The following is a 22,704-nucleotide window of genomic DNA, read 5'->3' as shown; positions in this document are numbered from 1 at the left end:
CACTTGCTCTCAGCCACTGCTGGGTGAATCCAGACAGACTCCTGGCCTGAGCCAATAAAACTGCTCTTGTGTTTCTAAGTTCTTACCGTCTTTCCTGAATGAGAATCGAGGAACACAAGAACGAAGCAATCTGTGAACTTCTGGTTGAGCACGACCTGTTAAGAAAGTGACAGCACACACCTCAGGACAGGGCTATGGACTACACCCACCCAGGGACGTGCTGACGTGCAGGGTGAGGGGCCCGATCAGGAGCAGCGGAGAGCAACGTGGCAGCACCCCAGCTGTCCTGACAGCACCCACCAAGCCCACACTGTGGGAAGCCACGGCAGGAGAGGGCCTAAGGGGACAGGCCACAGGTGGGCCACAGGCTGGGTCTTACCAGGTACTGGGTGCCAGTTTCAGCGTTGTGGAAGTGCCGGCAGCTCTGGGGAAAGCGGCTCAACAGCACTTTGATGAGGCTCTGGTACCACGAGACCGTCATGGTGAGGAAGCAGCCCTGGGGGTGGAAAGGGCCTGATCTCAGCTGCACCAGCAGCCATAATGCTACAGCAGCCCTCAAGACCCAAACCAAGTGCATCTCCCAAAGGTGTGCTGACCTAGGGCCCGTAATTCTCCACAGACGGACCTGTGCAGCCTCCCCCACCAGCTAGAAGCCATGCTCCTGCCTCCGCCCCCCCATCAAGCAGGAAGAGCTGTGCCCTGCAGGCCCTTCACCTGCAGCCCCACTCCCTCCCCCAGAGCATGACAGCCACTGCTGGGCACCAGGATTACAGCCCTGCTGCTCACCAGCTGGGGATCCACATCAGCAATGGATTTCCCATGCACGGCATCGAGCAGCTCCTCCAGCTCCACCAGTGACAGCTTGCCCAGCTTCAGCTTGTCGGAGGCCAGCGGCTCCAGGAGGAAGAGGCGCTTCCAGAGGTTGTCCCTGCGGCAGTGGCACTTGGCCAGCTGCACCATGCTGCTGAGCTGCTTCTGGGCCGAGGCCACCTCCGAGGCCAGCAAGGGGAAGAGCGGCGAGGTGTAGAAGAGCCCAGGTCCAAGTTTCACTTGCTTGCCCCCTGCGTAGAACTCGCTGCTGTCCTCCACGTCCTGCCACAGCTCCTGCTCGGCCGGCTGCTGCCGTGCCAGGCTCGGCTCCGGCTCCGCGGCCTCCCACGCCGCCCGGCCCACCACCGGCTCCAGCACCTCTCGCTGCAAGCGGGGCAGCTTCTTGAAGCGCCGCATATCGGCCGTCAGCCGGGGGAAGAGCTCCCGCTGGCTGGTCATGATGACGTAGAATCGCAAGCTGAGAGCAAGGAGACATTGTGACCTAGGGAAGGGCTGCTCCCTTCTCAGCTGGACTGCGAAGGGCTCCTCCTTCCCCACCAGTAAGGGTATTCCTCTGCCCACACCAGGGCAGATACCACACTGCCCTGTGAGGAATCTCCCGAGGTAGCACCACACCTGCTTGTGATGTCCCAGACAAAGCCAGTCCCTCCCAGAGCCCTCTTTCCTAGCCAGGAAGCTTTACTGACATGCCTCTGGGCCCTCAGTTCTCACCGGAGCATGCGCCTCTCTGCCTCACTCTGCTCCTCGAATGGTGCTGCGCTGTGACACACCAGCAGGGACACGTCAAAGTCGTCGTGATGACGCAGACCTTCAGAGTCCTTGTAAGAGCCCGAGCTAGGAGCAAAAGCACATCAATGTGAAGGGGATCTCACCTGGTTCCCACAGAGCTCTTGGTCACAACAGAATTGCTGGGCATGCGAGATTTGACACAGCAGGACCCCTCAAAAGCACTATGGGAAGCGGGTCAATTGCACATGCATACACAAACACCACCACATACACCACCTCTGCTGGACATCATCTCAAAAAGCTGGCTAGAACCACTGCCTGGCGCTATGTAGGACAGAGTCAGCTTTCCTGGCACCTTTGAGGGCAAACTCCTCAAGACTGGGGTGCTGCCTGGCAACTTGAGGCAGCTCCAGGATCTTGCAGCAGATGCACTCACCTGTTCCAGATAGAGACCAGCGCGTACTCGTTCTGCTCGGTGCCTGGCGTCCCCTTCTTGCTGTCACTGCCCGTAGCTGGCCGGGCCATGCGCAGGGGTTTCATGTGGTAGGTGTTGGCGTGGTCAGCAATGTAGTTGTACAGCTGGTGGGCAGTGATCATGTTGGTGGGCAGGGCCAGCATGCCTAGTGGAGGAGGACACATTACTGCCACGGGAGTCGCTCGGTGCCTGTTACCTGGGCAGAGCAGTGTCCTACAAACTGCTCTAGACACAGCTCTAGAGCAACCAGCCTCCCTTCCACAACAGGGCAGCAAGGACTATCCCCTGGAGTGGCACCTCATGTCACCCTCCTCCTGGATGCTTACAGGGTCAGGTGTATTTGTAAAACACTTGGGAACCTGTTGCCAAGTTATGGGCTGGTGATCAACCCCCGACTGATTACATGCTGAGCTACTCACCTTGGAAAACGTGATTGCGGCCAAATTTGGGGATGTCAGGGTGATGGGCGATGAAATCCTCCAGGAAGCTGGTGAGGTGGTAGCCCTGGCGGAGAGTCATGTGGGAGCCCAGCAGGTACTGGTGGACTATACGCAAGTGGAAGTCGTAGCTGAACGAGTGCACGTGCATGAGGTCCCGCACCTTGTCACACTCCTCCGTGAAGAGCATGGAGAGCTGTGGGGGACAGGGAATCAAGGCAGGCATGTTACCAGGCACCTCACACCCTTGTGCATGGCAGCACCAGCGCAGTCACCCCTGCCCAGACACCACAGCAGGATGCAGCCCAGAAGCTGTGTGCACAGTGCAAATAGCAGACGTGCAGACCTGGCCCCTGGGACGAAGTGATCCAACTTGGTAGCACTTTCCACACTTGACCTCATCACTGGTCTCCAGTAGCAGCACAGACCGATCAGCACTGCCTCCTTTTTGGCATCAGTACCCCTTAATCTGAAAGCCACAGGGACATGAAGGAGGACACAGCCTCCCTTCAGCCAAGCGCTGCTCTGCACTGCCTCGTCCCTGAGCAGGTACAGGATGCACAGGGGCTGGAGCCCCAGCAACTTCTGGATCCTCAGGCAAAGGCTGACTCACCGAACAGCCCTGGGAGCAGGAGGCAGCACGAGCCTGTGCAGAGTGGCTGGACCCAGAGATGGGCATCAGAACTGCTAATGCCCAGTAAAAAACAGAGACCCAGCCATGGCTGGTGTGTCACAGCTGTGCCTGGGGGAAAGCCTCCCTAGCATGGCTGTCACCTCTGCCCAGCATGCCAGTCCTTCACCAAGGTAGCGCCAGCCTTCACACACACACCCTCAGCCATGTCCCCAGCACAGCTGCAGCTGCTGTGGCAGGGGATGGTGTTGGTGAAGGCCTCAGCCTTACCCTCATGCCAGGAGCCCGGAGTACCATTTTAATGTCTTTCAGCTCTTTGCCCTCTTTGGGCAGTTAACCCACACCATTATCCCTTGGCTTAAGGACGGGGCAAGCAGGGAAAACCAGCAGGCAGGAGGCACTGGCACGAGAACACGTCTGCTCCCTGCCCCATGAGCCAGAGGGCAGCCAGCACATCCAGGACCAGCCCAGTGAGGAGCCTGTAGCTCTGTCCCAGAAAAGGCAGGGTAAGGAGCAGGAAACACAGGGCGCTGCCCCATGCGAGCACCCGAGGCCCACCCCATCCTCCTCCCAAGCTGTGCTGCCCTCTGTGGCACGTACTGCTCCGGCAGCAGGAGGCGAGAGGCTGGCTGCTGGGGCACAAAGGGTGAAAGCACAGCCCGTGGGAGATTCAGCCCTGCACGCGGCAGGTGCTGCCGTGCCCAGCATGGCAGCGGGAGGAGAGGACGTACCGCAGACTCAGAGACGGAGCTGGGTCCCATGCAGCTCTTGCTGCGAGCTCTGGCTGCAAGAGTGCCCTGATGGAGAGAGATGCACAGCCAGTGGGAAGAAGGACAAGGCACGGCCCTGTACCTGCTCCAGCCTGTCCTACACAGGCCCAGGGTGGGACATGGGGAGAGACAGGGCAGAGGAGCCCTGCCGCACCTGAGGGACACCTCTGGGCTAGTTCCAGCACTTGGCAAAGCTGGCCAGCCCCCTGCAGCAAGCCCCATACTGTTCACCCACTGCTCCCAGCACCGTGCCCTCCCACGGCAGAACCCAGCAAAAGCCTTTTCCCAAGTGAGCCAGAGAGCCTAGACGATCCATGCAATGCCAGCTGCAGACCAGTAACCCTGCCCTATGCAAGGCAGGCTTCCCAGAAAAGACTCAGAGAGCTCTCAGGGACTGCAGCAAGATCCTAGTAGGCTCTAAGCTTACAGAGCTATTCTTGACATATATAAGACAAAACGTTGCTACAGAGCCACCCTGGGAAGGACAGCATGGTCATACATGTCTGCTGCCTCAAACAGGCTGGGGGTGGCCAGCCCCCAGGCAGCCACCTAGTCCCCTGGGGACAGGCAGGAGACACCCTAACACACCAAAAGAGAGGGGTTCAGGCAGCCACGTGATGCTGTAGAACAAGGCAGACATATTAAGAACCAGGGCTCATGGTGCAGAAAGTCATCTTCTCCAGCAAAAGGCAGCCAGCCATGTTCACAGATCCCTGTTCCCATTCTGTTTCCCCCTTGCTCAATGGAAGCAGAAAGCTTCTGGCTTTCCATGCACTGATGTTCCCTGGAGCAGCCGCTTTTGGCCAAAATTGCTCCTGCTCCTTTCCAGCATGTCCCATCTTGCTCCCCAAAGCTAGGACAAGAGTCATCCTCTGCAAAAACCCCATCCCCTTGCATTGCACTCCAGGTCTGCTCAAGCAGCCTGCTATACAGGGCATGTAGCTGCACAAGGCTCTGCACGGTTCTGCTTTTCCAGGAGGGGGCCGAGCTTTCCAGAACTTGCTGCACCCAAAATGCTCACTCTGTCCCACAGATCGCTGCCTCTCCCACAGCAGCCCCTGACTCCAAGGAGCACCAACTGCATTTGCAAAGCCATTACCTGGGAGTTGACAGACTGGCCCATGGGGATCCGCGAGCACTCCAGCGCGTACTGCTTCACACAGAAGTAATAGCCCTGGAGGAGAGAGCACACTGAGCACAGCACAGGCCTTGGGCCTCTCCGAGGAAGGAGAGCAACTCCCACAAGGCTGGCTGCACCCCAGACTTGTCAATTCATCCTCTGGGCTGGGTCCCTGACACTCTTGCTTCCTGTTTCATCTCCTCTCCTGTCTGAACTAAGCAGGCCTCAGGGAAGACCAGCCAACATATGTCTGAGCACAGAGTGCTACCTGGTGCTAAGCTCTTGCTTGTGGCAGTTCCACTCCAGGCAACTCTTACTCCTTTCATCCCTTCAGAACTGTCCCTAGCTGATCCAAAGTCCTGCAGGACTGTGGAAGATGCAAGACAAGAAAGGAATAATCATACATTCCTGCTGCACTCCTCACTGTACACATCGCCTCCTCTTCAGACCATCCCAGACTCCCACAGCCCATCCTTTGTTTCTTGTTCTCTCACCTGGAAGGCCAGCTCCATCAGCACAATCCCACCTGGAAGAGCTCTCTGCAGATGATAGGTGGCAACAGCAGGGCTTGTGCTCTGGGAAGAGAAAGACAAAGCTGGAGAGGCTCTCTGGCACAGGAGAGCAGCCCACACACAAGGGTGCAAGGCTGCCATGAGGTTCTGTGGCAGAGGTGGAAACAGAGGAACTTCAACCATCCATCCTCACTGGAGGTAGGTGAGCAGCCATGCCAGAGCTGACTGTGAGAAGAATTCTAACAAAGCTAATAAGCAGCCTTCAAGAGATGCTGCTCCCTTCACCTCCTGCCCACACTGGGCAGGGTGTCCCAGATTCTGAAGGCCCTGTGAGCTGAGGGGTGATGCTGCCCACAAAGCCTCACTCCCACCTCTCCCTGCTGAGCACTCACCAGATCATCATATCTGCCTGACACAGTACTTATCAGAGGCATCCAACTGGGATTTCGAGCTTGGCTGCCAGAAAATTCACTTGCCCCTGCGCTAAGCTGTTCCAGTGGATGTTCCTTGTTTTAACTGCAAGGTGTTGTCTTGCCCACGGTCCTGTATCAACTTCACCCATAAGCAGGTACCAGGAAAGGGTGACAACAGGGTCAGCAAATGCTGCGCTTCCATTCTCCCTGAGTTTTCTAACCCACAGGTGGATTCTGCCTACCTAGCAATTTTGATGGATTCTTCTCCCAGGTACTTACCTATTCTCTCTTGAACCCATATAAGCTCTTAATGTTCACAAAACCTTTTGATAAAGACCAGCGCTACCAGATGAATGAAGAAACACTCCCTTTCACTTTGACGCTAGCCCCCATTACTCATTTGATAGTGAAAAAAGACAGCAGGTAGCCAGTCCCTTTCCTGGCTAGCCATGCACACAAGAAGGCAGCATCCCCTGCCCTCAGGTCATCCTACTGCACTTTCAAGGTATTAATGTCCTCTTGAGATTTGCCCTGGTTCCACCCAGTCTCAGGAAGGGTTTCTGAGAGCAGCAGGGAGACAGGCAGGAAGGGAAGGTGGTCTCACCTGGCCCAACATCCCAAAGATGATTCTGGTCTACGTGGATTCTTTTCCTGCTTCAGTCCCCTCTCTGCTCTCACACCTCCCTTCTGTGAGAAACTGATTCAAAAGCCAACCAGAAGCACCCCACGCCACAGCCTGACTTCCATCCCAGTTCCACTTCTCTAACAGCACAAGCACTCACCTTTGGACTCCCCTCTGTTTTTGGCTTTGTGTAGGAAAAGGATCCTCTCCCCTCCACACCCATTGCTGCCAGAGCTCGGATCCGACTTGTGCTACTGGAAGCGACAAGAGAGCCCCTTGAGCAGGGGAGCCAACCTCTCCTGTTGTGCCAAACCAGGGCATGGCTCTGTGTCAGCCCTTCTCCACCAACAGTTCTCCCAGAACATCACTGACCTGCGTGTGGTAGGTGACGGTGGCCGCACCTGGACCAGAATGAAGCCCATGCTCTGCAGGTACTGGATGTATTGCTGCAAAAAGGCATTGCACATCTCCTGCAGCCAGGGCTCCTCCTTCAGCTTGCAGGGCAGCCCTTCCGCTGAGTCACAGCTGTGGCTGCGGTCTCTCCCTGAAGCTGTGGAGTCATTTGAGCGGTGGCGCTTCTGGAAGAGAAAAATAATTTCCTAAGGAGCTCTCTTGTGACTGCTGTGCGAGGGGATGCTCGCTGGGATACCACCAGCTGCGCTGGCTGAGCACAGGGCAGATTCCCCGCTGCCAGAGAGCACTAACAGCTGACACTGCACGTGCTGGAACACAAGATCCAAGGCTTACCCAGCCCTTGACTGACCTAACAGCACTGCAACAGACCGCCAGAAAAGGTGCACTGGCAGAAGGGGATAATTCACATCTCCCCCTGCAGAATGGCTTACACAAAGTGGTGTTTCACTCACAGCTGGTTCACAGAGCTCCATGGTGCCTCAGTTTCTGCTGCCATGTAACAGTCCAATTCTTTTATGATTCCTGGTGACATCTCGGGTTTTACTACTAGTTCAGTAACAGGGTATGAATAACGTTTCCTTTTAACCATTTTCAGTTCCCCTTTTGATGTATGTGAATACGACTTGTCTTTGTGCTGTGAGACACTGAAGTTTTTCTTGATCTCCCTACTTGGAGCCTGTGGCTTTCTCACATATTTCTGTCTGCCCTTTCATCCACCTGCCCCAGAAGTAGTCTCTTTACCTAGAGTCTCTCCAGCTATTCTCTAACCTTCTCCGAGTTGCTCTAGTTCAGTGCCTTTGCCACAAGATGCCTGGTGTCTCACTTGTCCAAATTAAGACATTTATCCACTAGGATTTTAGAAAAGTATTAGGATATTACCCCCTGGTAATTAGGATATTAACACACCTGTCTGATGTATTCTAATTAGTTTGCCTTTTGTATGAAACTGTCCATGAACTGCAGAAATCCACTGGGCTGTCTACTCTGCTCATACAGGCTCTGCAGGTAGTGTACAATACAGGAGGCATTAAAGTTTCCTCCCACACTTTCCTGGAAACCAGGTCCCAGCTCCAAAATAACCCTCATTTCACAGGCTGCTCAAGGGAGTTCCTTTCAGCATTTCTGTTCTGAGCAATCTGAAGCGCTACATGGCATCTCAGAGCTTGGCATCTCATATGTGCTGCGATAACTTATCGGGAGATACAGAACCCAATACACAACCTTGTAGCCCCTGCTGCCAGGCTCTTCAAATCAAATAGCCGATTTTCACTTTGCTCTGTTCCAAACACAAAGTTAAGTTTTCATTGGGGTAATACTTTTCTTTTCTCTTTTGAGTGCTCAATTTCTGTAGCAACCTCTGCTTAAAGACCCTGTCAGAATCCTCTTGACATTTAGATAAATTACAACAGCCTTTTCTTCCCTTCTCACACGTACAGACCATGAATGGCCAGTACAGGATCTGCACCGCTTAGACTCTGGTCACAACCTGCTCAGGATTCAGGCAGCTTGCTTCCAATTGTTCCAGCTATTTGCTGGGCCCTGGCAAGTTCTACCAGGTCTGGCTGCTGAACACATGGGGAAATTTTGTTTCCCCACAGATAAGAGACAGACAGCTGGCTTTGCTAGAGTCGTCCCTGGATTCCCTGAGTAGCCAAGGGATTTCAAGTCTTCCCAAGGATGGCGCAACAGCAGGAAAAAGGCTCTGATGACCCAATGATTTTCTCAGTCTCCATCTTCACCATGGTGAAAGCCCTGTGCTGAGGGTGCAGATTTATCCTGTAATGCAGGGGTCAGCTCCACTCTGAGCTATCTTGGAAAAAAGACTGCAAAGCCATCCTTTTTTCCAGTGCACAAAACCAAACCCCACTGTCCCTTTCTGACACTCACCTTCCCTTCTACCTTGCCCTGCTGGTCAGTCTGGATCTGCTGCCGGAAGGTTGGGTCAAAGAGCAAAGGGGTAGCACAGTAGTGGACAAGGCGTGAGGACTGCTTCAGGGTCTCCAGGTCTGCCAGCTGCATAGAACAAGAGGAACACAGTTACAAACCTCACCAAGATCAGGAACAAGCTGTCTGTAACATTACCATGCTGCTCAAGTGGGGATCAAACTTCTGAGGCAACCACCCTGCTTTTACAGCTCTTCCAGTGCTGGGCAGCAAAGCCCCAGTTACAAAGCCCAGCACTAGAGCCCAGCAGACCCACAAGTTCAAGCAGAAAGCACTGCTCCGCAGCCAGACACCACCCCGACATACAGCCCACTCTGAGCTCCACTGCTCCCTCTTGGGCCCACTGCTGTCTGCCCGCCTGAGCTGCACTCACACTGATGGGCATGTTGGACTGCGCTGATCTCTGCTGCCAGGTCACAAAGAGATTCTCAATCTTCATCTGCTTCTCCAGCTCTGGAGGAAAGAGAGCAGCCATAGATGTATCAAGCCACATCCCCAAGTGTTGTCACTGCATTTCACTCCCATCCTACCCACTCCACTTACACAGGCCACAACCCATCCTATTACCCTGGCAGGAATAGCTCGGAACTGTCTCCTCTGCCAGAACTCAATTTTGCTCCTTTTGAGCTCCTTTTCCAGGAGCAGGGGTGGGAAGAGGCAGTCAAGACTCCAGTGACAGAACGCCTCTTGTTTTACCTTTCCTCTCCATGCTCTTGATTTCCAGGAACTGGGCCCCATGCCGCGACACTGGGTCAAAGGGTCCCAACTCAGGCCCGTGAGGTATGCGTTTGACAGTGGTAACGTCCCGCAGAGCTTCATCAAAGGGCACCACATCGGGATGGAAGTGCAGAGATGGCAGGTTGCGTGCGGAGCTGCTCAGCCGGCCTTGTTCCTTGCTGGGTGGGGGAGTGGGGCTCCGGATCAGCGCATCCACATCCAAAGTGGAGTTCAGGAAAGGATTTGGCTCCTAAGCAAGGAGACATAGCCATGAAAGCCTCCTTACTGCCAGCCTTGGAGCAAAGACCCACAAGAACAAAGTAAACCCAGTTTCTGTTATCTCCAGACATCTGTTGGCCTTCTCCACCACCAGTCCAGAGGACTGAAGCCTTGGCCCAGAATGGCCGTTACGTGCACTGGGAAGTCCATTCCCCAACCTCCTCTACCCTAAACATTACAGGTACAAACACTGCCAGCTACAGAGCATACTTCCCTTTCCACCTCTGGCTGTCTGCTAGAACACACAGCAACACCCTGGCTGGACACAGCACCAGTTGGACACGCAAGCCCCTGGGGACGTCTTCCAACTGGTGCACAAGAGCAAAGAAATGTCTGTAACCCTCCTCAGACCCCAGAGCTGCCAAGGCCCCTCCAGATGGCAAAAGGACTGCTCTGCCAAGCAGGGTGCCCTACCTGTTTGCTGTCTTCATGCCATGGCGGGTCCATGAAGCAGTGGTGGTGGAAGAGTCCCAGCTTCTGGCTGATGAGGCAGTGCACGATGTGCGACCGGGCGTTCTGCCACTGCAGCAGGCGAATGAGTGAGCAGTTCAAGTTGGCTCCCAGGTCTGGGGACCAGTTGTATGTGTAAAGTGTCAGCTGGAGAGAGAAGAGGGGGAGGAAGGGTGAAGGATCTGCTCAGAAAAGCCCTGCATGGTGACACAGGCTGCTCCAGGTGCTTTGGGAAGGACTTGCTGCGGCTTCAGGTGGCTTCAGATGGCGAGGCTGGGACAGGGATAGTGACAGCCACCCATTTACACCACCCCGTTAGCGGCCACAGCATAAGGTGCTGAACTAGCAGCACAAGTGCCCAGGCTGATATGGGCCTTGCAGTGGGGAAGAAACAGGCAACTGCAATCCACGGTGGGACAGCTGGAGTCAGGGACAGCTGCAGGGAACTCCTGCTCTGCTTGTGGCACAGGGCTCCTGCCTGGGGCAGGCTGGTTGCCCACAGCAACACTGTTCCTTTTTCTAGCCCTGGGCCAGTTGGAAAAAGCCTGACTCTCAGCAGACAGTATCACATAGGCATCATTGCTACCTTTTTGTCAATAATCTCAATGAAGAGAAACCTCTGCCGGGGTGCCAGGTCTCGTCCAGCGAGGCTTGGGTCAGAGCCTCTCTCTGCTGAGCTGAATTCCATGGCCTCGAAGCGCTGGAGCCCTTTGTGAGCTGGAAGAAACCAGAGTTGTTACCCTCAGTACCAGTCCATCCCAGAACAGCAGGATGTTGTGCCATGGTACTTAATGCTCAGCTCATCGCTCCCAAAGGACAGTCGAACACAGTCCACACATCATCTAACCAAGACCCTGAGCAACAGTGTTGCTGTTTTCCTCATCACAACCCAAAGCCTCCCCTCTTGGGGCCTTTGTTCACTTTTACCTTTACCCCATGAGTTTCATCTGAATACTATTTACCCAGTTCTTCATATTTTCTCTGCATACCTCCCCATGAAATAGGCAGTTAGAAGCAAATCTGAGAATAAGAGCTCAGCAGCTGGCAATGGACACCTCACTGCAAACCTCTGTGCACAGGCAGCCTGTCCCAGCAAGGAGAGGCACCCTGCCCATGCATCTCCCACCCCAAAAGTCCCCATTACACAACCCCATGGACCCCGCTCACCCTGCTCCGTGCTGCAACGCCACTGGTGGAAGTTGCGCCCCAGCAGGATGAAGTGTCTGACGGCTGCGGGGCGAGGACTGGCACTCTGGCCAGGTTTATAGGGCAGGAAGGCAGTGCTCCCATGGCAGCTGCAAGGAAGAGCACCAAAGGTGCGTGACAAACAGAGGAGAGGCTGGCACAGCTGATCGGCTTCTGCTGGTGCCAAACAGCCCCCGTGAGCCACGTAACTCACCAGATCCGTTCAAACACCTTGACGGTGGTGTCGCTTGCCAGGGCAGTGACCAGGTTCACCACTTCCACCAGGATGGAGGACAGGAGGAAGCGGGATACAATCTCTGCTGAGCACTGCTGCACAGACGGGCACCCTGCAGGGGAGAAGCACTATTGGACTCACCCAAAACTTTGAAGCCCTGTCCTTGGCAGCACAGAAGGCCAAGGGAGCCCCACTGCAGGGCTGCTGCCCAGGGCAGACCCAATTCCTGCCTCGCGTGGAGCAGAGGCAGAGCTGTAGAACAATGAATACAAGAAAAGATAAAAGCTGAAATAAACCCTGTTTCAGGTTCTGACCTGAAGTCAAACCTGCAACAAAATTCCCACATGCCCTGAGCTTGGCACTTCATTCCCCCATACATTCAATGTTTCCTGCCTTATTCCTCATCAGAGAGGGTGGACAGCTCTGCCTCGCCAGCATATGGTATGAGGACGAAAGCTGGAGTGGGCAGTATTCAGAAAGCAGTAACAGAGCAGCCATGAAGACCCAGATCCTGCCATCTGAAGGGCATCCCTCTTCCAGTTTTTTGCCTGCCTCCTCCTCTCCCTCCTTGCATGGGTGAGAGTTTCCCATGCAGCTACTCAGTCCCAGAGTTTCAGAGGCTCAGATCCTCCCTCCCTGCTACATCTGGGAGCTCCATCATTTCCACAGCTGCTGTGGCCTGAGATACACACCCAGGTGGTTCATGAATGCCATCCACTGCTGGCAGGTTTGACTGAAAAGTGGGTGCATGGTGCCCACGTCCCCTTCTTCCAACTGGCAGGCTCGGCGCCTGGGAAGAGGAAAGAGCAGCATCATTATACAAGATCAAATCAACAGCAACAAAGGCAAAAAGGTGCAACAGTTCCCTCCCAGGTCCAGAGCAGAGCCCAGGGAATCCCCTTTTTGGGTTGCTCTAGTGCTTGAGTTTTGTCCCCCTGAGTCAGCAGTCGTAGGTGTTGCGTGGGGAAGGGATCTCTGGGAGGGAGAACCAGCTGTGCTCCCAGCAACAATACAGATCAAGGCTTTGTGTGTGAAAGGCAGCTCCTCTAGCTGGCTGTGTAAGGGAGACACTGCAAGGAATGCAGACATGGTCCAGAGGATTAAGATGCACAAAGAGCCAGGGGAATGTCAGGCTGGGGAGCTCTGCACAGCGACACCCCAGCTGCGTGACCCACAGACCGCACTCACCTCTGTGCCTGTTCCAGTTCAGCTGTGGCCCGATCCTGGCTCAAGTGCTGCTTGACGTTCTCAGTCTTGTGTCGCCGCCTTGTGCGAGCCTCTTCTGGCCTCTCCAGCACAATGTCATCAGTAGTCTTGGGGCTGCCCAGCTCTGAGGACTCTGCCTTGCTCTAGGAAGAAGCAGTGCAGGGTTAAGGCTCTGCATATCCACAGCCCAGCTGTTGCCCTGATCTCAAATGCCCTGGTTACCAAGCCTGGCCTCCCTACCCCAGCCAGATCCCCCCTCTCTCCCTCCTGGCCTAATACACTACGAGGCCCTGCAGGCCCTGCTCCCCACCAGTCCCTCAGCAGCGTTACCAGCATATCCCAGAAGCTGCGGCGGCCCAGCTTGCTTGTGGGTGTCACTGGCTCCCCAGGGCTGGCTGAAGAGGCAGATGTGAACTGCAAGGGTGGAGGACAGCTCTTGCCAGTCCCACTGGTACTCAAGGCCAGGCCCTTGGTCTCTGACATGGTCCTCCTTAGGCCTCCTGTGGAGACAGAGCAAATGAGATGCTTTAGAGTCCCCCACTGTGACATTCACATGCCCATGGCTTGCATACCCCACCATAGCTGGTCAGAGCCTGGATGGGGAGAAGGGAGGGAACCCTCAGCAACACTTGGCAGAGTTAATTCAGTCTTCGGGAGCAGAGATCAACCTCTAAAGATCTCTTCCAACCCTGTTTCTATGTTGCTTTTCCCCCGGGACATCACAGAGCACAGCTGGCAGAGGCAGCAGTGGCTTCCTTCCTCCCTGTCCCCCAGCACAGGCTGAGCTCCCACAGGGAGGAGAAACAAGGCTGGTGGGGGGCTCGGGGTGCCCGTCCCATCCCATCCCACTCTCACCCGCAGAGCTCAGCTCCTCCATGTCGGTGGCAGCCAGAGGGCAGGCGGCCTCCAAGCAGAGCGGGGCGGGCAGCACGAGGAACTCCATGACGGCGTCACACAGAGCGTGGCGCAGGGCCCCGCGCAGCTTCTCCGACAGCTGCAGCAGGCTGATGTTGCCCTTTTCCCAGATGTCCAGGCGCACCAGCACGCAGGGCTCTGCTGGGAAGAGGCAGTCCTGCATGGCTCTGCACCCCCAACCTTTGGAGACACCCCAGGGGATGCAGAGGCAGCAGGGCATCAGTCATTTTCACTGCCTACCTGAAGGCAGGGCGCCGGTCTCAGGCTGGTGCTTGCTAACAGCAGTGAGGCTTTCGAAGTCAGCTTCCTGCAGCAGGCCCACGACGGGTGAGGAAGCAGCCATCCTCAGGGGGTCGGGCTTCTCCCCATGGGGCAGCGCGGTGGGGCTGCCGTTCTCATCCACAAACGTCAGGGCAATGCACGCGATCCCTGTGGGGAGAGCCCGAGGCAGCCCCTGTCAGCCCAAGGAGCAGGGTGGCCACCCCACGCCTGCCCACCAGGGCTTGGGATCATCCTCTGACCACTTGGGTTTCACAGTGCCATGGGAGCACACAGCAGGCAGAGCCCACGGGAAGGGAAGCAGCCAGGGGAGAGGTAACTAGCTGTGTTCATCAGGAGGCAGGGTAAGAAGCACGGTGTTTGGCACGGGGTGTCCCCATCACCCCAAGAATCTCCCTCCTGCATCCTTCTGGGATGGAGCTCACCATCCCTATCCTCCCACAGGACAGAGTACAGACAGAGCCCAGATGTTCTCCAACAGCCCCCTCTGGGCTCACAGGACCTGATTCCCTGCAGAGGAACACTACACATGACACCTTGCTGCAGGTTACGCTCAGGGCCTGCTTCCCACTGCACATGCCTACAGACAAAGTGCCTTCCCCACACGTTCCTATCAGCACAGCTGTGGGGCAGAGCAAAACGGGAGCTCACTCCCCACAGCCCATCTCATGGCCAGGATACCTTGGGAACAGCAGTGGGGATGGAGCTGTAAGGTCCAAAGCCCCCCAGCACTCAGGGGACTGGATGGCAAAGCTGTCCCTAGGTGTTGATGGCAGGGTGCGCAGGATGGGTGTTCTCTCCATGCAGATGCAAACCCAGCCCTAGCAACCTGTGCCCAGGTCTAACCAGCCAAACAACCTGGTTTCTGTCCTTCCTAATGAAGTGTAAACTCCGCAGCACCCTTTCCTCCAAGACATGCCAGATGCCTCACTCAAGACCCTCCTGCCTCACGTAGCCTCTTGCTGCAGCAGGGCAGCTCTCTGGGATTTAGGAAATACCGGGAGCAGCAAATATGCTCCACGTGACAATGTGCAAGTGCTGCTAGAGCTCATGAGCCTAGTAGAAGAGCCATAAGCCTTTGCAGAAGGCACAAAATCCTCATCTGTCTGGCTTGACAGTAAGCCCCAGGCCCACCAGAATGACACTGGATGCTCATTAGCCTCTTCTTGAGGCAGGTAATTGTAGACCAATTATGACCAGGTAGCCATGTTCCCCTCCTCCTGGATAAACTCCTGCACTGAGCCCCTTCAGCCTCCCCCTCTCTGGCAGGCCTCCAGACCACAACCCTTCCTGGAGCTCCACTCCGCTTCAGTCCACCTGAAGCAAGGAGATAACAACTGAGCATAACATCCCACGTCCTCCTCATGCTAGGACACGTGCTCCAGGGAGGGAGGACCCACAGCAGTGTTTTAAAGCGGGCCAGGTCAGCAGCCACAGGAGCAGATGCTCCTTTGCACGTGCTCCCAAGAGGAGCTGGTTTGCCAAGCAAGCGCCAAGCACCATAGCAGGCTTAGTTCCTTGGGGCAGAGCTGACGGCTGCTGCTACCCTGCCAGCAGGAAGGCTTGCTTCCCTGCCACAGGGAACAAGGCTTCCAGTTTTGTTACAGGAGCACAGAGAAGCAGAAATACAACAGGTAAGAAACAGCCCTGACAGGGTGGACACAGCCTGAGCTGTGTGGCTATGGGAAGAGGTAAGCTGGCGAGGGCTGCCAAAAACCTTCCTGCCCAGAGCCTTGGAGTTTGGCTACGCACTCATCCATCGCACCCTGCGAGGATGTTGGGGTGCAAGTGGCCTGTAACCTCCCATCTATGAAGGGCTCTCCAAGCCCCCTCCAACCCAGGCTCTCTGAAGTACTAAGTACACGCCTAGAGGTGCCCAGTCACTCCAGCCCTTCGGTGTGTAAGGCAGCCCCCAGCCCAGGGCACAGCCACTGGGAGCATAATGGTGCTATGCCCCTTGAGACTGCAAGTGAAAGATTATGATCCCTGCCCTTCTCAGGGGTGAGATGGCCACTTAGACCTGTGGGGAAAAGGGCTGTGGAATTCTGAAGCTCACTGCTTGCAAGCAGGTTCTGTTTGCTTGTTTGTTCTGTTTGCTCGTTTACCCAGCCAGCAAGAAAAAGGCGACTCAGCTGGATGGACACACACACAAACACACAGAGGAGTCAGAGCTGAAGCCACAGCACAAGGGGAACAAGAACAGCAGGGACCAGAGGGACCAGGGATCTGCATGAGAAAGGAAACTAGAGTAAGTACTTGGAGCCAGAGGTGCTACCTTGGAAGTGGGAGAGTGGAAAGAGGTGCTGCACAAGGTCCGACATGGTACCTACATAACAGAAGAACATTCAGACTGTGCACAAGGGACACAACAAGACTCAGGATGGCCAGGTAACATACCACATGGCCTTGGCACAACATGACAGCATGCTACAGGATTAGCCCTATCCAATCCTTCCTCCAGCAGTCCACAGGGAAGAGCAAGAGCATTGCCCCCACAGCTGTGTCCCTAGCTGTGTCTTGCCCCACAGCAGCTGCAATCTAGAGCTGCTTCCTACAGCAACAGGCCAAGCTTCACAAGTTGCTCTGGGGGACTCCTTAGCTCCGTTCTACCAACCATGCATGGTTCTGCAGTCTCCCAAGGACACGCCCTGCACATCCCTTAGCCATTGGGGAAACACACTGCTCTGACACTGGCCCTCCTCAGTCATTCAGAGCTCTCCAACATGGGGAGTTGCTCCCCAATGTACAGCCCCATACCCTCCTTCAAAAAAAGTTGAAGCACGGTACCTTTGCCACCAGTGCCTTGGCCGCCCGGCTTGTTGTACAGGTAGAGATCCTGGTCAGGGACACCACCGCTGTGGTTGAAGTAGTGCTAAGGGGAGCAAGAAAGAGGTGAGAGACTGGAGAACTTGCACTGACCAGAAGCAGAGGTCCACACATGCAGAGCTCGTCCCCTGGCACATAGCAAGCCATCCTTACCTACTTAAAAACCACTTGCCAGCAGAGTCTTGGCAACTGTTTGGTGGAGGGACCCTCCTACAGCTCTATTCAGTGCTATAAGGCACTGCACACCTGGCCTCACCTTCTATCCTTGCTATGGCCATGCTGAAGGAGTGGGTAGCTGCTCCCAAACCTTTAATAATAGTGATGTTTCAGTCCTTAGAGCTTAGCTGTGCAAAGAACCAAGCTCAGCTTTGCAAGGGGGTCTCCTCCCATGATCCTGAGAGAAGACTGTGGCATGAGTTTTTTGGCTGCTATTTTTTGCACAGCAAGTGGCCGCTTGAGACAACACAAGGCCTGTCCAAGTTTACACCAGGCCAAACAGGATCTGCTTGCTGTCCTATCCAACTCCTGCAGGCTTCACTATTCAGTGTCAATTCCTCCCCAACACTACATGGCAGAGCTGGGAACACAGTAGCTGAGCTGCCCCAGAAAGCACCCCCCAGCAGCAGGTGGAAACTGGGCAGACTGTTGCTCTCCTCACCTTGAAGTGGTGCTCCACATTGCTGTCCGTGTACTTCGGGGTGTGCAGGAAGATGAGCAGGTTCTGGCGCAGGTAGTAGGCCACCGCATGCAGCCAAGGCAGAGCTGAAGGTGGCAATGCAAACTGCAGGACTTCTGTGGGCGGCGTCCCAGGGGGCTGGATAAACTGCAGAGAGAAGGCTTTAAAACTCAGCTGAGTCCAGCAGGATGTCCTGGGGCTTTGATACACGTCTGAATGATACCAGCTGGGTACACAAAGGGAGAGCACAGTGTGCAGAGCCCAGGCTCACAGACAGCACCCTGAAACAGACATGGGGCCAATGCTCCATGCGTATTCACAGGGGGAGGCCCTGCCATACTGTGAACCCCAGCAGAGGTGATCCTACCAGCTACCCTGGTGCTCACACAGAGCATATGTCTGTGAATGCCAGACTAAGCCAGCACTGGAGCTGGGATGGGATGCAGCAGACTGCCCTGGCCTTCCCTGCCCTGGGGCAGGAGGGGCTGAGATTGGTCAAAAAGGAGGAAAGAGTGATGTGCAACAGGATGAACAGAGGGGTTATCCTGGTACGTACCTCAACATCTGCTGGGGTCAACTTGCAGTTCCGCACCAGCATCACAGTGATGATATCCAGGGTGGCCTCGTCCAGGCGCCTGCGCAGCACTTTTACCAACTCATCTGTGATCTCAGGCCCTAACAAGGAAGCAGAAGCAAAAGCAACTTTTTCACTTCATCTGGTAACGACCACAGCCACCTCCCTGTGCCTGTCCAGAATGCACCACCCTCACAAACACTTCTCACAGGGAACATATCTTTCCTCACCATCAACTTCTTCAGACATCATTTTCCACTTGTTGTTGAACACAAAAGACTACTGATAAAGCAAAGACCAATATACTTCTGCTCAGGGAAAGCTGGCATAAGCCATCTGGTCTGCAAGAGGTCTTATCATGGGCCCTGGATGGGCCCATGCTGGGCCCTCACATTCCACCCAGGCAGAATAGAGAGCAGCTCTGGGCTAAGGAAGAGCAGCTTGCTCAGGAGGGACATACTCTTTGTTCTTCAAGCAAAGAGGGCAAGGACCGGAGCTTCATTCCTCTGCTTTGCAGCAGCACAGTTTATCTGCTGCCAGGCTTTGTAATGCTTACCTGCTGGGGCAACTCCATGGACCATCAATTGGATGTGCCTGTCTACCTGTCCCACTGGGCGAGCAGAGTCCACGCTACGGCACGAGGCTGTGTCCAGAGAGGAACGAGAGCCCTGGAAAAACAAAAACAAACAGATGCATGAAAGCAGTTTCCATGTGAATCCCAGAACCAGTACCACCCATACCTCTCAGCAAGGTCAGGCAGAACCACTTACTGCTGCCCCCTCCACACATCCTCAATATAAGTTTTACCCTACATAAAATCCAGGTAGCTGGAATTACCAAGTTCCCCCCCTTCCCCAAACACCCATCCTCCTCTACTCCACGCATGCACTCCGTGACCAAAACCCACATCCAATCCCAGAGAGCAGCAGACTCACCGTTAGATCCTCAGTGTAGATGGGCTCCTGACTGCGTGTCAGTGCCAGGGAGCGAGACGCTGGATTAACAGCACTCTCTGCTTCCCACACCTTCCCACTGTACGTGGTTTCAGTCAGCCTGAATATAGGAGAAAGACATGTCAGCCTCCCTTCCCAAGAACGGCAGCATCATACCAGAAGATATATACATCCTCCTTACTCCCCAAAGGACTTTCCAGGAATCAGTTCTAACAGCACAGAGCTTGTGCAAGAATTGCTCTCTGTTTCCCTCCCATAACACTTCTTCCTTCCAGGTAAAGGCTTAGTGCAGGAGGGGTCTGGTTTGACATGACTTGGATTCATCAGAAACCAGATGTTTGCTGCTTGGGTCGCAGCAGGGTCCCTGAGAGGCTGGATAGACACTTCCTGCTCCAAGGAGCTCTCAGCCTGGTGCAACACATGTAGCAGGGCAGGGTTATGCCAACAAGTCAAGCTGACTCTTACCGGAGGTAGAAAACAGATTTAGTGGCACGTTCCTGGTAGACGAACATATTCTTCCTGTTCACCACGGAGAAGGCATTGAGCACCGACCGAAGAGCCTGGATAGCTGTGGGCAACGTGGGACGTTAGCCATCCCACACACCCTCCTGTCGTACCAATCCAGCCAGAAGCCAGACACCTGACACACAAAACGAGGAGGAACCTGGGCTGTACACACCTCGCGAGACCCCCATGTTGGGGCCCATCTTGAGGCGTGAATGCACGTGGATGAGCGTGCTCCACACCACGTCACAAGCAAAGTGCCCTGGCATGAACTGCATGGTGGCAGCCAGGTAGTCCCGGGGCTGGTAGCTCTCCTCTACTGAGTAATCTGCAAAGAAAACAGCATGTAGCTGGGGCCATCATACAGAAGACATTGCCTTTTTAGTCAGCTGCGCTGCTGCTGAGGCAGAGCCAAAAGGAGTATTTGTACCATCTGTGGGCAAGACACGCTGCCTGTAGGAAGTATAGGGGGTTTCACTCTTCCAGATGTCCTCCTCACTCTCTGCTACCAGCAATGAGTTGCATATGTGGCTATCATGCAGGTCCTGGAGCAGCAAGCGCTGTAACAAATGAGAAAAGACAAGTCCTGTTGTTTCCGCAGCCACACAAGACAGCAACAGGGAGGGCCTAGGGCCAGAGTCCCTTTTCCTTTGACCCCCAAGCTAGGACTCCACCTGCTGAACTGGCTCCCATGCCCTTCTCAGAGCTGTGCCTGGACCAGACAAACTCCAGAGGTCCCTTTCTCATCTAAGCCATCTCGTAACTGGCAGCTCTACCCCTGTCCTCTGCAATTTGTTACCTGATTGACAACCCTGCAGATTTCACTGATCTTCTTCACCACCATCTGGTTGAGACTCTGGCACTCCCCTGGCTGCTCTTCTTCTGTCTCTGCTGATGCTGCTTTCTCCACACTCAGGCTGCTTTACAGGGAAGGGGAGACAGGGGTCAGTAGGGCACCTGGACAGTGCCCACCTCTGTGTGCAGGAAGGATGGTGGCTTTCCCCACACAGAGCACCAGTCTAGTCCTGCAGCTCCCCACCCACACAGGGCAGGAAGGAGATCCTGCCCACAGAGATGAGTGAGCAACAATAAGGCCAGACAGCAGGACCCTCCTTACCGTGTGTGGTAATAGACTTCCACTCGGTCCTGCTCAATTTTTATGATGAGCCAGAAGTCTGGCATGAGGGGACACCTGGGTTCCTGGTCGCTCATTAATGCCTCCTCATACTCCGAGTCACTGCTCCCCCCATCGTAACCTGCAACGTATCCTCACTTCAGTCCCAGGACACCTGGCAAGCCAGCCTCCCCCGAAGGGAGAGCAAGCTCTGGGAGATCAAAGCAATTCCCAAGCCCTATCCTCAGGGCTCAGCCCAGCCCAGGCACACAGCCCCATGTCCCTCCGCTACCACCTCACTGCCAGCACCTGGCTGCAGGCTGCTGCTGTCAGCAGCAAACTCACCCAGGTGGTCAGAGTCCATGCTGCCCTGGCTTGACACAAGGCTCTGCACGCGGCTGGGACGCTGCTTGCTGGAGCCTGCAAAGGGAAGAGGAGCTGATGAAAGCACGTGCTAAGCCTCTGTGCATGCTCCACATGTTAGAGAAGTGCTACAGGCAGGCAGCGCTGGGGAACATAGTGCTGGGAACAGGCCTCATGCAACCATTACTGGTAACACCAGGAATTTCATGTCATTATGGATATCAGTGCAGCAGCACAGACCAACCCAGGTAACATTAAACAGCAAATTGTCTGCACGCTGGCAAGGGAAGGGGAGACTAGTAGCCCTGAGGGCTGATTCTGGTATTTGGGGACTGGAACAGGAATAACAGCCTTGTTTCACACACTACAGCCAAAATTGGGCCCTTCCCTGAAAAGCTTCCGAGGCTGAGGTACACCCTGCCCACGTTTGCAGCTCCTACCTTCCCTGCCCTGTGTTACGGACTCAACTAGGCTTGCTGCAGATGGTGTCACTAACGGTGATTTCTCACTGTTGCCCTTTTCAGAAGATGAGGATGGCAGGGATTGTATGGTTGTCTCCAGAGCTGTCTCCTCCAGGGAGTCATGGCCAGGTGCTCTGCTCTGCTCAAGGCTCAGTGCTTCTCCTGTGACCTGCACACAAGCCGAAGTTGCAAAAAGTGACCAGACAAAGAGGCACAAAACCCAAACAACTCCCTGCACATCACCCTCCTGCATCCTTCTACCTTCAGTTGGCAGAAGGTCCCACACCATCCCACCACCAGACCACCTTAGTCTCTTACCTCATCCTGCACGCGGCTGCCCCCACCTACAGGGTTTCCAGCTTCTGGCACAACATGCATCTCACTCTCTGGCCACCCCCAGAGACCCTGGGCTTCTTCTGGGAGCGCACAGCTCGCATGGTGCAGCTCGGAGCTCTCTACCTCTGCTTCACTGCTTCCCTCCCGGCCTGCCTGGCCCAGGGCTGTCCTGGTGCTCCCTCCAGTTTGCTGCTGCAAGCACGGCGTCCCTGCAGGGTTTGGGGCTGCCCGTCTGGAGTGCAGGCGGCTGATGGAGATATAGTGGTAGTCACTGCCTTCTGCATTCAGCACGTAGCCTGGTAGAGCCATTCTTCTGAACTCCTGCAACACAGGGAAGAATAAGCAACCTGCTAACTACGGGCATGACACTGCCTCAAGGCTCCCTCTTTACCTCCTTAAACTTCTCCAGAGAGTGCTCGGGTCCAAAGACGAACTGGAGCAGCACCACCTCGCTGTGGCAGCTGGGCCGCCCCTTGGAGTTGTAGATGTGGGTGGCCACCCGGTGCAGGATGGAGGTGCTGATGACCTGCGAGTGGCGCAGCGCAGACACGATCTCATCGTCCAGAAGCCAGCGAATCTGAGCAGAGCAGGGACACAGAGCAACCTAAGTGACTTCCAGCTGCAAGGCTGCCCCAGTTCTCACCCAAGTCCCAACATTCCTCATTTCCTTCTTACTGTACATAAGAAAAAGGTTCTGGAAGAGAGGTCTGCCTGTCCCACCCCAACTGGACTA

General features: G+C 55.2%; 1 protein-coding gene across 7 annotated transcripts in view; it reads right to left on the bottom strand.

Moving 5' to 3' along the window:
* Nucleotides 1–22,704, bottom strand: part of SZT2 (SZT2 subunit of KICSTOR complex) — a 55,536-nt gene that overhangs the window by 2,969 nt on the left and 29,863 nt on the right. For 2 of the 7 annotated variants that reach the window (XM_035332757.1, XM_035332758.1), the window contains exons 36-72: nt 22,363–22,548; nt 21,954–22,292; nt 21,615–21,804; nt 21,157–21,231; nt 20,815–20,953; nt 20,497–20,617; nt 20,128–20,257; nt 19,873–20,025; nt 19,659–19,761; nt 19,176–19,293; nt 18,797–18,908; nt 18,223–18,341; nt 17,649–17,813; nt 16,952–17,036; nt 14,126–14,314; nt 13,826–14,026; nt 13,301–13,470; nt 12,953–13,113; nt 12,457–12,554; nt 11,744–11,876; nt 11,512–11,639; nt 10,931–11,061; nt 10,309–10,491; nt 9,595–9,865; nt 9,272–9,351; nt 8,842–8,967; nt 6,913–7,118; nt 6,701–6,794; nt 5,488–5,568; nt 4,973–5,047; nt 3,835–3,900; nt 2,455–2,668; nt 1,997–2,180; nt 1,543–1,665; nt 787–1,288; nt 380–496; nt 87–155 (exon numbers count right to left, since the gene is read on the bottom strand). In XM_035332757.1, the coding sequence (XP_035188648.1) occupies nt 87–155; nt 380–496; nt 787–1,288; nt 1,543–1,665; nt 1,997–2,180; nt 2,455–2,668; nt 3,835–3,900; nt 4,973–5,047; nt 5,488–5,568; nt 6,701–6,794; nt 6,913–7,118; nt 8,842–8,967; nt 9,272–9,351; nt 9,595–9,865; nt 10,309–10,491; nt 10,931–11,061; nt 11,512–11,639; nt 11,744–11,876; nt 12,457–12,554; nt 12,953–13,113; nt 13,301–13,470; nt 13,826–14,026; nt 14,126–14,314; nt 16,952–17,036; nt 17,649–17,813; nt 18,223–18,341; nt 18,797–18,908; nt 19,176–19,293; nt 19,659–19,761; nt 19,873–20,025; nt 20,128–20,257; nt 20,497–20,617; nt 20,815–20,953; nt 21,157–21,231; nt 21,615–21,804; nt 21,954–22,292; nt 22,363–22,548 (5,637 nt within the window). The remainder of the gene's footprint in view (nt 1–86; nt 156–379; nt 497–786; nt 1,289–1,542; nt 1,666–1,996; nt 2,181–2,454; nt 2,669–3,834; nt 3,901–4,972; nt 5,048–5,487; nt 5,569–6,700; nt 6,795–6,912; nt 7,119–8,841; nt 8,968–9,271; nt 9,352–9,594; nt 9,866–10,308; nt 10,492–10,930; nt 11,062–11,511; nt 11,640–11,743; nt 11,877–12,456; nt 12,555–12,952; nt 13,114–13,300; nt 13,471–13,825; nt 14,027–14,125; nt 14,315–16,951; nt 17,037–17,648; nt 17,814–18,222; nt 18,342–18,796; nt 18,909–19,175; nt 19,294–19,658; nt 19,762–19,872; nt 20,026–20,127; nt 20,258–20,496; nt 20,618–20,814; nt 20,954–21,156; nt 21,232–21,614; nt 21,805–21,953; nt 22,293–22,362; nt 22,549–22,704) is intronic. The other 5 variants (XM_035332759.1, XM_035332760.1, XM_035332762.1 and 2 more) reach the window with 5 other exon arrangements.

The sequence above is a fragment of the Oxyura jamaicensis genome, chromosome 8 (assembly GCF_011077185.1).
Source record: "Oxyura jamaicensis isolate SHBP4307 breed ruddy duck chromosome 8, BPBGC_Ojam_1.0, whole genome shotgun sequence".
NCBI lineage: Eukaryota > Metazoa > Chordata > Aves > Anseriformes > Anatidae > Oxyura > Oxyura jamaicensis.
Note: the sequence above shows the minus strand (reverse complement) of the source record. Positions and strands in the feature narration are given on the sequence as shown.